The sequence below is a fragment of the Martes martes genome (genome assembly GCF_963455335.1).
Source record: "Martes martes genome assembly, chromosome: 14".
Classification (NCBI taxonomy): Eukaryota; Metazoa; Chordata; class Mammalia; order Carnivora; family Mustelidae; genus Martes; species Martes martes.
Genome location: NC_137902.1, coordinates 34,273,008 through 34,288,579, shown reverse-complemented (window position 1 = coordinate 34,288,579; position 15,572 = coordinate 34,273,008). Strand labels below are relative to the sequence as shown.

The 15,572-nt window shown below is 41.9% G+C and overlaps 1 protein-coding gene across 3 annotated transcripts in view; it reads right to left on the bottom strand.

The window, feature by feature from the left end:
* The window catches only part of IDE (insulin degrading enzyme), a 109,169-nt gene extending 102,662 nt beyond the window's left edge, over positions 1-6,507 (bottom strand). For all 3 annotated transcript variants that reach the window (XM_080823312.1, XM_080823311.1, XM_080823313.1), the window contains exon 1: positions 6,320-6,507. In XM_080823312.1, the coding sequence (XP_080679438.1) occupies positions 6,320-6,417 (98 nt within the window). In that variant the 5' untranslated portion in view covers positions 6,418-6,507. The remainder of the gene's footprint in view (positions 1-6,319) is intronic.
* Positions 6,508-15,572: the final 9,065 nt, after the last annotated feature.

Here is a 15,572-nt window from a genome sequence, read left to right as displayed (position 1 = left end):
CTGGGTGATGAGCAATAAGGAGGGCACCTGAGGTAATGAGCACTGGGTGTTATATGCAACTGATGAATCACTAAATCCTACCCCTTATACTAATAATACAGTATATGCTAACTTAATTGAATTTAAATTAAAAATTTAAAAAACACTTTCACCTTCATGAAAGAAAAAAATATACTGAGATTGATAAAGTATAAAGAACATCAAGGGAATTATTATCCAAATACAGGATAACACCACCTCTCCGGAAGAGGGAGAAGGTTGCAATTGGGGAGGTGAACACAGAGAGAGCTTCAAAGTTACTGGAAATGTTCTATTTCCTGGGCACCCGGGTGGCCTCAGTTGGTTAAGTGTCTGAATTTTGACCTCAATTCAGGTCTTGATCTTAGGGTTGTGAGTTCAAGCCCCCTACTTAAAAATGAAAAAAATTTTTAAAAAGAAATTAATAAAAAGTTTATTTCTTAAACTAGGTGTTTGCTATTCTTCTTTATCCTATATACTCTGCCATGTATGATATTAAGAGTAAAAAAAAATATGAGGGGCCATCTGGGCGGCTCAGTTGGTTGAGTGTCTGCCATCAGCTCAGGTCATGATCCCAGGGTCCTGGGATCAAGTCCTGCACTCGGCTCCCTGGGAGCCTGCTTCTGCTCCTCCCTCTCCCACTCCCCCTGCTTCTGCTCTCTCTCTGTCAAATAAATAAAACCTTTAAAAATATATATATATATGACGTAGTATCCGGTTAAATATCAAATGGATGTCTCAAAATCTCAAATCTTTAAGTTTAGAAAAAGAAAATACAACTGTATGACCTAAATAAGGTCTAAAAAAGAATGACAGATTTAGTCATTTAAAAGAAAAGACAGAGGGCATTTGAGAATTGGGAATGAACAGCTCATGTACAAGAGACCGGAAATTGATGGACCTGACTGAGAAAAGTTAGATTGAAAAGTTAGGCTAGGGCCAGCTTATGAGATGCTTAAATGCTGGGTCAAGAAGTTTGGATCTGATCTTTAAATAGTGCAGAAACCAAGACAATGGCATGGGGAAAGTGATATATTAGAATTAATCAGATGATAAGGACCAACTAGGATCAACTAGATCAACTAGACAGGAGCCTAGAAAAATCAGTTACAGTGATATATGTACCATTATGTTTATTGCAGCATTGTTTCCAATAGCCAAGATAAGGAAGCAACTCAAGTGTCCATCCACAGATGAATGGATAAAGAAGATACATACATGTACATACATATAATGGAATATTATTCAGCCATAAAAAAGAATGAAATTTTGCCATAAGCAATAATAGATGTATCTAGAGAGTATAATGCTAAGTGAAATAAACCAGCAAAAGGCAAATACCATATAATTTCACTCATTCGTGGAATTTAAGAAAACAAATGAAGGAAAAAAAGAGACAACCAAAGAAACGGACTCTTAAATGTAAAGAACTGGTGGTTGCCAGAGGGGAGGAGGGAGGAGAATGGGTGAAATAGGTGAAGGGGCTTAAAAGTACATTTATCACTATGAGCACTGAGTAATGTATAGAATTATTAAATCACTATAATGTACACTTGAAACTAATATAACACTATATGTTAATTATACTAGAGTTAAAATATATGTACATACAGAACTTATAGATGTGAGAGGTCAGGGAAGATAATCATAGCCTAAACTAGAAGGATAATGGAAGATTAAGTTTACTCCAAAAAACTTCAGGATGAAAGACTCAAGAGTTTGGTCTTCAGAATAGACAGCGAGAGAAAGAGATGCAAAGATTACTCCAATTTTGAAGCTAAACTGAGAAAATGATTAACAGCAATATTTGCAAAACTAGGGAAATCACAGAGAAAACCGGTTTTGAAAAAAGACCATTCATTAATTTATGTAATAAATATGCCAGGCAGAGTGTGATACCTTCCCCTCAGGGAAGAGCTTGTGGGTCCCACCTTTTTTTTTTAAAACAGTTACACATTTTTAATAGGCAAAGAGAAACTACATAGTTCTTTGCAGGAAATAAAAGCTTTTATAGCTTTTAATGCAACAAGAATTTCTAAGTCCCACTTTTTTTTTTTTTTTTTTTAGATTTTTGTTTATTTGTCAGAGAGAGAGAGATAGAGAGGGAACACTAGCAGGGATAGTGGGAGAGGGAGAAGCAGACACCCGGCTGAGCAGGGAGCCCGATGCGGGGCTCGATCCCAGGACCCTGGGATCATGACCTGAGCCGAAGGCAGACGCTTAACCGACTGAGCCACCCAGGCACCCCTCTAAGTCCCACTTTTAAAAGAAAGAGTACTGTAATAAAATACTGAGCTGCTTTTCAAAATAAATTGAAAGAGGCAACAACGCAAAAGTGAGGCTGTTTAGTAAAAGATCCTGAGTAAAAGAGTGGAATCACTCTTTAACTGAAAGCTCCTTGAGAAGAGAATTTATCATTGAGTCTTTGCATCCACCCACAGTGCTGAGCACACTGTAGTGAATGATCACTACAAAATAGATACTCAAATGATGGCTAAAGGAACAGAGAAGAGTGAGGGTTGACTCAAGAAAAACAAAGTAGGAATGCCCTACCCAAGCCTCCACCCAGCATACCTAGAGGATCTGCCCCTGTCACCCTGGCTGAAAGGCAGGCTGATTATCTGGGTACCTCTTTAGGAGATCTAAAATACCAATGGAAAAACAGAAAGGAAATCAATTCTTATGAAAACATACATTGAAATTCTGCTCCCCACACTACTCCCTGGTAAGATTATCCCCAACCCTAACCTTAGAGGCAGCAAGGCAGAATGTAATTTTTTACTTTGTATGGTTTGGGCTAATGCTAATTAAAGATACTCAAGGGCATTCTTTCCTTTTAGATCATTAAAAGATATTTTTCTGGTTAAAAGTAACTTAAAAGCCTGGAGGCACCTGGCTGGCTCAGTAGAGCATGTGACTCTTGATCTCAGGGTCAGTAGTTCAAGCCCTACAGTGGGTGTAGAGCTTGCTTACATATAAACATATATACATACATAAATAGTGCTTGTACCATTAAAAAAAGTAATTTAAAAACCTGGGTCTTAATAGTTACTCCATTTGCCATACCACTGTTACCTATACCCAGAGAACAGAGAAATGCAAAAGAGAGCTGCCTGCAAAGTGAGAAGACCGATGCACAGGTGTTCCAAGTAGTTGCCAGGAACTGGGCTATTACTTCTAGGTTCCCCCAACAGTTCAGATAATTACACACAGCCCCAACTTATCCAATATAGCTAAACAGAGGACAATGAAGCTGATTTTTAAAAGAATAAATCTTATGAAAATGCTTTAAGAACATCTCTTTCTCAAAAAGTTAGAACAGGAGTGAATGCCTCAACACTGGCCAAAGTAGTATTACAGTTAAGAGCTCAGGCTCTGGCTCCAGACAGACATGGGTTAAATCTCAACTCTACCAGTAAACAGCCCTGTAACCACCTCTGTTACTACGTCTCCCTACTTTGGGATGCCTGGGTGGCTCAGTCAGTTAAGCATCTGCCTTTGGCTCAGGTCATGATCCCAGAGTCCTGGAACTGAGTCCCACATCAGGCTGCCTGCAGCTTCCCCCGCTCACTCTCGCTCTCTAATAAATAAAATCTTAAAATATATATACATGTATGTATGTATACACACACACACACATACTTTGTACAGTAGTATTACCTTCCTTAAGATTTGACTATGGGGTAGCTTCAGATGGTAGCCTGCCTTCCTATAACTATACCCTGATCCCTTTGATAGGAACTGTATTTTCCCTAATAGCCTCAACCACTAATTTTTAATGTAAAGCTTTCTAGTTGGTTAATCTCATTCATTCTCTTTGAATCTTCTGAATTTCCTTCTTTGAGAACAACAGTATCTTGAAGCGCTAACAGTTCAACAACCCATGCCCTGAACTTTATCAGTGAAAGTAAAGAGCAGTGGGACAAAAGCAGAGAAACCTGGATTGTAGGTAGAACATACAAACCTCTCTGTTGTATAAAACTGGTACTTTCTGTAAAATCCCAAATTCTGAGATGCCTGGGTGGCTCAGCTGATTAAGCAGCTGCCTTCGGCTCAGGTCATGATGGATCAAGCCCCACATCCAGCTCCCTGCTCAGTAGAGAGCCAACTTCTCCCTCTCCCTCTGCCTGGTGCTCTACCTACTTGTGCTCTCTCTCCCTCTGTCAAATCAACAAAATCTTAAAAAGAAAAATCCCAAATTCTGGGACACCTGACTAGCTCAGTTAGTAGAGCATTCGACTCTTGATATCAAGGCTGTGAGTCTGAGCCCCACAACAGGTGCAGCGATTACTTAAAAATAAAATCTTTAATAAAAAATAAATAAAAATAAAATTCCAAATTCTGCACACTGGAGACAATATGAAGCTAAGCACAGCCTATTAGCAACAAATTAAGTATCAAAAAAACCTTTTTTTTAAAGATTTTATTTATTTGACAGACAGAGATCACAAGTAGGCAGAGAGGCAAGCAGAAAGACAGGGGGAGGCAGGCTCCCTACTGAGCAGAGAGCCGGATGTGGGACTCCATCCCACGACCCTGGAATCATGACTTGAGCCGAAGGCAGAGGCTTTAACCCAGAACCACCAAGGACCCCCCAGTACAAAAAAAAATTCTGACCTGAAGGAGACCCTGCCCATGCTCACCACTCCCACTTCTTTATCTAAACTCAGGGATCTTTATCCATGTTGTAGTGGATTTTGCATAGAGTGGGAAAAAGGGAAACTAATTTTTTTCATTTGCATTTGGCCTTTTTAGCACCATTATTACTACCATCCTAGTTCAGTCAGGAAAGACTAAGTCCCAACCAATTTCTCTGCTTCAGGTCTCTCCACTCCCTTAAAACCTGTGCACAGCCATCAAACTCATTTCCTAAGTTACCAGTTTCATTAGATCACTCCCCACCTCAAAAACTCTTAACAGCTCCCAATAATATGCACTGGAAAAACCCAACTAGCATTCAAAGCCCAGGCTAGCATTATCCTACTTTTATAGTACACGATTTGTTTCCTCCTAATTCCCCCACAAATTCTCTAAGGCTCCAACTAGACTAATCTGGTCACTGCCTGTCCCCGACCTGAAAACCCTGCGTGCCTGGGCTGGATTACACCCACCACTGTTCATCCTCTCACCCATTTTCTGCTTTTCCTTTAAAGGCCAGCCCAGCCCAGCCCAGCCCAGACCCCCTCCTCTATCTATCTCTGCCCTAAATTGTGCTCCCAAAGCACGCACTGCCCATACTACCCATCTTCCGACCCTAGTCAAACACATCCTTTTTAGCTGGCTATACTCTCTTGGCATCCTAATCCGCTCAAATGAAGTCAAAGTTCTTGGAAGGCAGACCACATACTTACATAGAGGGTCCATCACGGTGCCCTGCGCCTTCTAGATATTATTAAAATCAGAGGAGGGGTTCAAATGACACATCTAAGTAGGGCAAAAGCATACTGCCCATCTCTGCCAAGTCCTCTCTATTCACAGTAAAGGACATTCAGCGTTCGCTACAAGCCTCTGTATTTCTAGTATACACTGAGCAGCGAGTAGAGAGAGCACGCCACCGGATGGCAAAAAAAAAAAAAAAAAAAACCCGCGTCCCCATCCTGGTTTTTGCCACAAGCTCTGCAATTGGTAAATCACACAATCTCTATGGGCCTCGGTTGTCTCAGGTGTAAAACAAGGGAGCTGCTTTGATGGATCCCAAGGTATTCTTCGGCTCCCGAATTCCCCGGGACAGGAAACCCAACACTAGTCTACTCACTAAGGCGCAGGCAGGCAAACTTTTACGGTTCCCAACGCAGGCATTTCCATATAGTAGTGGAAACTCCGTCCCCATGGAAAAAAGCAGGGCTAAGTGGAGGGTGAGAAGCGGTCTCCCTAGACTCGGATTCCTTTACCCCATGGCCAGGGGTGGTCGAACTCGGGTTCCCGGCCCCCCACCGGCGGACTCCCAGGAGAGTGGCACGGCAAGGCTCCCGGGAGCCGGCCGGAGTCAGTCCATCCGCGCCCGCGCCCCCCGCACTTGTGACACACACCCCGTGACCCTGGGTCACAGTCCCCGTCCGCCCTCACCGGCCCGAGGGGCGCTCTCCTCTCCTGGCAAGGCCCCCTGCGCTCCCGCCCGGCCGGCCGCCCTTCCGGGCCCCAGGGCGGCCTCTGCGCGGGCGTCCCGGCCCCAGGCCGGCGGGACTGGCGGCGTGAGGGGCGGCGGCGGCGGCTTTAAGTGCTGAATCACCACTTTGCAACCAGAGCTCCAAACCACCGTGACCCGCGGGCCCCGAGGGCCCGGGTGCTCCATTCCGCTTACCCACAGAGGCGCTCCGGGGACAGCAGGCGGGCGCCGACGACAGAGCGGAAGGTGCTGGGCCGCGCCGAGTGCAGCAGCCACGCTAGCCCGTACCGCATACCCCAGCGCAGCCGCCGGGAGCACCGCGGACGCTTCCTTCTTGCGCCGGGAGCCGGCCCTGCCCACTGCGCATGCTCAGTCCGCCGTGCCGCGCCGCCTCCCGGGAGCAGCCGGCGATCCGGGTTTTGCCGGGAACCCGACAGGGTGGGGGCGGCAGGCGTCCCGGGCCCCAGCCAGCGAGCTGGACGGAGTCTGGCGGGGGAGCGGCGGGAGCCCAGCAACCCGGCTTTCCCAGGCTGGGGGTTACCGGCCGGGTCACGCGGGGCGCACATGGGAGGGCGGCGAGGTGTACCTGGCTAAGCGCATTTTGGGGGGGCTGGGGGCGGGCAGAGTCTCACGAATACTGTGAGAGCGCAAGGGGCCATGTTTGCGGAGGCGCCCCCATTGGCTGTCGCCCTGGGCGGTGCAGGTGTTGGAACGAAATCCGAGGACTAGGCGGCCTCACAGCGAACGAGTCCGCTGCGGGCGCGCGGCCCGCGGGCTCCCTCTAGAGCGCGATGGGGACGTGGGACCCGGGGAGGGGGGCGTAGATGGGGCGGGGGGGGGGACACCAGAGGGAGGTGAAGACCTTGGGGGAATTTAGCAGCCCCTCACAGAGCCAGGGGGAGACGGGACTGGCCACGGCGAAGAAAGGCTTCGGTGGACTTTCAAATCCAGAGTAAAAACTCCTACTCCGTACTACTGCCGTATTAAAACACCACACATATATAGTACTTCTACTTTTGTCAGTGTACTTTAATCATTATTTATAACACAAGAATCTTTTCCCTGATGGCTTTATGGTGGTGTGCATCCAAAAACAACCTAATAGTTGTTAGGGATCTGACTTTCGATTACATTTGCATTTTACGAGGGTTTTTAGGGCAAAGTGCAATTAGGGATAGCGACTCCCTAACTTGAGTACCTTTAGGTTTCCGTTGTGGCGGACCTAAGACTGCAGTCATAACCAATGCTTTGAATCCCCTTATTGCTTCAAATAGGAATTCAGGAGGAGGTTCCCTTAATTAAATGGATGCTTCATTAAAGAGCTACAGGGATTTTTTTTTTTTAATACAGTTTCAGCTAAAGGCAAACGTTGCATGGGTGGAAACTGAGGTGCTGAAAATGAGGAACCACTCCAAGTGCAATGTAGGGTAAAGTTACGCAATATTGCATTCTAGCCTCAATCCACCTCTAGTGTCCTGTAGCTGCCATAACAAATTATCACAAATTTAGTATCTTAAACAAGAGAAATGTATTCTCTCACAGTCTGGAGGCCAGATGTCCAAAATCAAGGTATTGTCAGGGCGGCACTCCCTACGGAGGATCTTAGGGGAAAATCCGTTCTTTGCTACTTCCAGCTTCTTTTGGATGCCAGTTTCCTTGGCTTATGGCCACATCACTCCAATCTCTGCCTCCATCTTCACATTGCTTTCTCCTCTGTGTGTCTTTTCTTCTGTCTTTTGCAAGGACATTTGTCATTGGATTTAGGGTACAATCACATAATCCAGGATTATCTCATCTCATTCTTAACTGCATCTGCAAAGATACTTTTTCCAAACAATGTAACACAGGTTCCCGGGATTAGGACATGGACAGTACTTTGGGGGCCACCACTCAACTCAGTATCCCACATTTCCAGCTTCTATCCCCACCCTCTACTAAGCAATTCACACAGCTGTCACAGCAAATTAATGCTTATAGCAATAGTAACTTGTCAGATCTCTAGCAACTTTCAAGCCCAGTTGAAATAGTGGTGCCTTTACAAAACTTTCCCTCACTTCTTTCCTCGCATAACTTATTGGAAGTAACTGGTTTCTGATCTGAGCTGCCAGAGTAGTTTGCCTCTCTCCAAAGACATTTATTTGATTTTTAACCTTCCATGCTTGTAAGAAGCAGTAGATTATGAATGATATCTTGGACATTTTTGTATCTCACCTGGCAGCAAGCACAGTGTTAACAGTTGTCAACTGCGTGTTTGCTGAATGTGATTAAGCCTGTAGATGTAACTACCATTCATAGGAAATACAGGGTATAAGCATGTTAAATCACACCATAATGATAAAATCAGCAAAATTTAGAATGTTTGGAACCCTACAGGAAAAGTGACCTGAACTGCAAAATAAGAAAAGAAGGAGAAATCTATGCCTTAAAGGAGACTTAGAATAGACAAGTTATTACAAGTTGTTCATAAACTTTCATATGAAAATGCAAAAGGTTAGGAAGACCCAAGCCTGTCTGGAAGAAGAATCTGGAACACTTATAGTACCAACTATTAGGAGTTACTATTAAGCTATAGTATTTGAGGTCATATGATAATGGCATCAGGGCAGACAAATGGGCCATGAAAAACTATTTGGTAAGATCTATTAAAGCTGCATATATGCATAAGCTATGACCTAGCAATTCAACTTCTAGGTATATAGCTAACAGAAATGTAAACATGCATCCACAAAAATACATGTACTAGAATGTTCACAGCAGCACAATCAATAATTGTTTCCAAACTGGAAACAATCTAAAGCACATCAACAGTAAAATGCACAGGGAAAATAAATCGGGGGATATTCACACAATGGAATACTATACAGCAATGAAAATGAACAGAGGTTGGGGGGAAACTACACCTAAAAATATGGACATCTTTCACAAACATGGTGAAAGAAGCCAGACCCAAAAGAGTATTTACTCTATAAGTCCATTTATATAAAGTTGAAAATCAGGCCAAACTAATCTGCAGTAGAGTCAGATTAGTGGTTAAGGAGAACAAAGGGGATTTGGGGCGTTATGTTTTAAGTGGTTGTATTCCATTTTTGAAAATAAATTGAGCTGCACACATAATTTATTTGCTTTTCTGTTTGGAGCATTTCAGTAACACCTTCAAAAGATAATATTTAAAAATGCAAAACAGGGGGACATCTGGCTGGCTTAGTTGGTAGAGCATGTGACTCTGGATCTCAGAGGTTGTGAGTTCAAGCCCCACATTGGGTGGGGAGGCTACTCAAAATTTAAAAAATAAAAAAAAAATACATTAACTCAATTATATGTTTGGTTTTTACTTGAATCCTAATTTGAGCAGACCTGTTATGAAAAAGGAACATTTATGAGAGATTTAGAAAAGTAAGAATAGTGAGTAGATATTTGATGATATTAAATAATCATGTTACTTCTGATGGTGTGTTAATGGCTGTGGATTTTTCATTTTAGAGTTCTTTGAGATGAGTACTATAATAAATAATAATAAATAATGCAATGCCTGGGATTCAATTCAGATAATTCAGTGGAGGATGAGGGAGGAGGGGAATATATAGATAAAACAATATTACTGGCCATGAACTGATGATTACTGAAGCTGGATAATGAATGTTGGGGTGGGGGGCATTATACTATTTTCTTTGCCTTTGTGTCTGTTTGAAGTTTTCCATGACAAAAAGTTTTATGGGGTGGCTGGCTGACTCAGTCAGTAGAGCATGTGGCTCTTAATCTCTGGGTCATGAGTTCAAGCCCAGCACTCGGCATGGAATCTACTTAAAAGTTTTATAATGTATGGTAGTTTTAAATACAGTACTATGGTAATAAAATACCTAAAAGCAACATGAATTTTTAAAGATGTTTATATAAGTGATTTATTAATTATAATTTTGTTCTTTAAGACTTTTTCTAAATGACTTACTTGCTAGTCCTTGAAGGTAAGTTTGAGTCACTTTATGGACAGTACTTGAAATATTAATGCAAAAATCTATAATTTTTATTTTCCACAGTTACAACTATTCTTGATTTATCCACTCAACAAATATGGGCCCACCCCTTGTTTTATATGTTGAGGATACACCAGAAGAAAGAGCAACCACATTTCTATTTTTGTGGGTTTTACTTTATGGCAAGAGAAAGAAACAAGTAAACTAATAATTATATAAGATAATTACATAATATAATTAAAATAATATTAGGGTGGGGCATCTAGGTGGCACAATAGATTAAAGCATCTGACTCTTGGTTTTGGCTCAGGTCATGATACAAGGGTCCTGGGATTAAGACTGTGATGGACTCCCCGCTCAGCTTGGAGTCTGCTTTAGATTCTCCCTCTCCCTCTACCCCTCCCATTCGTGCGTTCCCTCTTTCTCTCTCTCAAATAATTAAATAAATAAATCTTTAAAATAATAATAAAGGTAACCAGGAGGTTTTTATGCTGTCTAACTTCACCCAAGTAACACTTCTGGGACTTTCCCTCTATTGTCACTACTGTCCATGGGTAGGGGGAGGTGGCAAGTTCTCACCAGCTGTATTAAGGAAGCTGTTTAGGTGGGAGATCAGCAAAAACCTAGAGCATAGGGTTCAATGGACTTCATAGGCAGTTGTCAATGGAGAGCCAGCTTCTGTGGCCCTTCTTATGGGTTAACCCCCGTGCCCCACCACCACCACCAGAACCTCTCCTAGGATTTCTTCTCTCTCTCTCTCCAGTTCCTATTCTCCATCATCTTTTTCCTAAATCCCTTTTATCCCATCTAATGTTCCAGCCAGGAGTTTCTCGAGTTTGAAAGTTGTGGAGGGGCAGTCATCTGCTTCTTCTTATGTCATTGTCTTACTTAGGACTCTTCTCAGGACTTTCCCTTAAAAGCCTAGTTTGAAAGTTGCAAACACTGAATATCGCCTTTTCTCTTTGCTTTCCTGATGTAAGAATCCTAATTCGCTTGGACGTCTTTGGTCTCTAGGAAAGGGTTCTGAGGTATGACAAAGAAAGAAAAAACTGAAGAATACAATTTCAACATCTTTTCCTATGTGGAAAAAGAAATTGCATTTCGTGAAAGAGTTCTGGGGCTACTTCAGATAGAGTGTTTGGGGAAGGGGACGTTTCCTCTGAGGAAGTAAACTTTAAGTTGTAACTTGAAAGGTAAGAGGGAGCCAGTTACAGGAACAGGTAAGGGAAAGATTCCAGACAGTGGGGAAATATCAGTTGCAATGGTTTGGGAGAAGAAAGAGTCTGGCATAATCTGGCATCTGCCAGAAGGCCAGAGAACTAGAAACCTCTTCTTTCCTGTTCTCTCACAGCTAAACTTTGCTACAGAGATTCTACTATTAGGACACTACAGCAACCCAGATTTGGATTTGGGGAACTCTACATGTAAGCATTTTGGATTTTTTTTAATAGGCTTATAAACAGTTCATAAACTGTGTTTTTTTCCTCAGTTTATTTTTTTTTTATTTTTTTTTAAAGATTTTATTTATTTATTTGACAGAGATCACAAGTAGGCAGAGAGGCAGGCAGAGAGGGAGAGAGGAGGAAGCAGGCTCCCCACCAAGCAGGGAGCCCGATGCGGGGCTCGATCCCAGGACCCTGAGATCATGACCTGAGCCGAAGGCAGAGGCTTTAAACCACTGAGCCACCCAGGCGCCCCTTTTCCTCAGTTTATAAGGACATGCAGACACACTGTTTGTTCTCTTTGGCATTCATAACCATAGAACCTAACGTGACTCTGGCAACTATGGAAAAAGATAGCTAAAGTTAAGTGCTCCTCGACTGTTTACTAAAGATTTGCATACATGTTGCTCAAGAGCCTTAAAAAGCTCATACAACTAAAAACATTTATGAAGAACTTTCAAGGGCCTGGAAGAATGCTTATGATAAATAAAAATTCAGGGTGCAAAACTACATATTTAATTATGATCTCAATTATGAAAAATATACATATAGATAATTGGAAAGAAATACATCAAAATATTAATATTGGTAATCACTACGTGGTGGAAGTCTACTATCCACACCTAGGAGTTCCAGAAAGGAAAAACAGAGAAAACAAGTAGAAATGTTTGACAAATAATTTATTTATTTTTTTAAAGATTTTATTTATTTATTTGACAGAGAGCATGAGCTGGGAGAGAAGTGGAGGGACAAGCAGACTCCCTACTGAGGGGGAAGCCCAACTTGGGTTTGATTCACAGATCTGGCGATCATGATATGAGCCAAAATCAGACCCTTAACCCGCTGAGCCATTCAGGTGCCCTCAATGAATAATTTAAAAACATTTCCCACAACTGAAGGAAATGAGTCACCAGTCTGAAAGATTCACCAAATGCTCAGCCCAATAGGTGAAAAAAGACACACACCAAGACATGTCATTACAGAATTTCAACACACTGAAGGGAAAGAGCAGACTGTTTAAAGTTCCACAGAGAGAGAGGGGGAAAAAAAAAAAAAAAAAAAAAAAAAAAGAGGCCACACACAAATGATCAGGAATTGGAATGGCTTTGGACTTCTTAGCAGTAGCAGAAACTAGAAAACTCTGTCTTCAAAATTCTGGGGCAAAAATGCCCTTGCACTGATGGTGGCACAAAGGCCACAGAGCTCCCAGTCTTCAGGAACTACTTGCAGTTGTATAAATCAGCATCTCAGAAGTAACCTGTATAAATTAAAGCCTGGAAGGTTCTCCACACATATTTTTCCCTGTGTGAGACCCCTGGACCTCTTCATATCCCAGAGTGTGAATGTGGGAGGGATTTGCAATGGTAATCAAGAATGATTTTTCCAGGTGGAAGAACTCGGGGTCATATTTTTTTTTCAGGGTCATATTTAATATATGATATTTCTTATACAAACCACCCATGTTTGTAAAATCATATCTACTATAATAATTAATAGGGTAAATTTTAAAAACATAAAGTTGCAGTAATAATCACAGGTATAAACTAGTATCTTTGATGATAAAAATGCTAATGAATTGGTGGGTTATGTAAAACACTCATTTCTCCAGATTACTAGTAATTTCCAAAAAGTTGCAAATAGAAAGTCCAAGACAGTAGCAAACATTTGTCATCCTTCAATTATTCAGAAAGGCCTACCTACTTACTTAGAAGGAAATACAGGGAGAACAAAACGCAAATTTATATTTCAATAAAATGCAGTTCTGTACTAAGATAGTAGGATGCCTACTAAAAATGCTTTTCTTTGTTGTCAAGGTAAGAATAAAGCTCTGTGAAATGATTAGAATCTTTTTTCCCCAAGGGATCAAAGCCTTTATTTTTATTTTTAAAAAATTATAAAGATTTTATTTTTATTTTATTATTTTTTTAAGATTTTATTTGACAGAGAGAGAAATCACAAGTAGGCAGAGAGGCAGGCGGAGAGAGAGGGATGTGAGGCTCCATCCCAGGACCCTGAGATCATGACCCAAGCCAAAGGCAGAGGCTTAACCCACTGAGCCACCCAGGCGCCCAAGATTTTATTTTTAAGTAATCTCCCCACCTAACATGGAGCTCAGACTCATAACCCCAAAACCAAGAGTCACATACTCCACAGGCTGAGCCAGCCAAGCACCACTGGTTTATTTATTTGTTTGTTTGTTTGTTTGTTTGTTTTTGAGCAGTTTCAGATTAACCAAAAAGATGAGGGAAGGAATATAGATATCCCATATATTTCTGGTCCCACACATGCATAGCCTCCCCATTATCAATATTCATCCACCATCAATTTATTACAATGGATGAACCTACATTGACACATCATTATTACCCAAAGTCCTTAGTTGACATTAGGGCTCACTCTTGGTATTGTACGTTCTCTTTTTCTTTTTTCTTTTTTTTAAGATTTATTTATTTATTTGAGAGCGAGAGAGTTGGGGGGAGGGTCAGAAGGAGAGGGAGAAAGAGACTCTCAAGCAGACTTCCTGCTGATCAGAGGCCTGATCCAGGATTGTACAGGGCTCCAGTATTGTACAGTCTATGGGTTTGGGCAAATGTATAATGACATACATTCACCATTATAGTACAGTACGTAGCATTTTCACTGCCCTAAAAATCCTCTATGCTAGGGGTTCTTGGGTGGCTCAGTCAGTTAAGTGGCCAACTCCTGATTTGGGCTCAGAGTTGTGAGATCTAGCCCCACATTGGGCTCTGTGCTAGGTGTGGAGCCTGCTTAAGATTCTCTTTCTTCTCCCTCTGCCTTCTCCCCCCAGTTGCTCTCACTCTCTTTCTCTATCAAAAAAAAAAAAAAAAATCCCTCTGTGCTCTGCCTATTCATTCCTCCTTCCTCCCCAACTCCTGGGAACCACTGATCTTTTCGCTGTATCCATAATATTGCCTTTTCCAGAATGTCAAGTAGTTGGAATCATAGAATATATAGCCCTTTCAAACTGGCTTCACTCATTGAATAATACACATTTCAGTTTCTTCCATGTCTTTTTACGGCTTAATTTTTCATTGATTTTGTTGTTGTTGTTGTTGATAAATACTCTATTGTCTGGAGGTACCACAGATTGTTTATCTCTTCACCTACTGAAGGACATATTGGTAGCTTCCATTATTTTGGCAATTATGAATAAAGCTGCTAAACATCTGTGTGCAGGGGTTTATGTAAACATAAAACTCCTTTGGGTAAATGCTAGGGAGCATGACTGCTGGACTGTATGATAAGAATATGCTTAGTTTTGTAGGAAATGATCAGTGGTCATACAATTTTGTATTCCCACCCACAATGAATGAAAGTTCCTTCTGCTCCATATTCTTACCAGCATTTGGTGTTGTCAGTGTTTGGGATTTTGGCCATGCTAATAAGTATATATGTAGGGTATCTCGTTATTGTTTCAATGTGCATTTCCTTGATAATACGACATGGAGCATATTTTCATATGCTTATTTGGCATCTGTATATCTTCTTTGCTCAGGTCTCCATTAAGGTCTTTAGCCTGTTTGCCAACCCTCTCCCCAGCTTTGCTGAGGTTATTTGACCAAATTATATTTAAAGTGTCCAGTGTGGCAGCACTTGGGGCTGGCTCAGTAGATGGAGCATGTGACACTTGATCTCAGGGTTGTGAGTTCAAACCCTTGCTGGATGTAGAGATTACTTAAAAATAAAATCTTAAAATTAGGGTGCCTGGGTGGCTCCAGTTGGTTAGGCATCTGACTTCACCTCAGGTCATGATCTTGGGTGGAGACCCATGTTAGGCTTTGTGCTCAGTGGAGAGTCTGCTTCTCCCTCTCCCTCTGCCCTTCCCCACTCAGGCTTGTATTCTCTTTCTCTCTCTCTCAAATAGATAAGACTTTTTTAAAAATCTAAAAAAATAACAAAAATCATATTGAATTTTTCTTATTGAGATATAATTCATATACTACAAAATTTGCAATTTTAAGATTTTTGAGAGAGAGGGAGAGAGAGCACCCACGAGCAAGGGGTGGGGGGCAG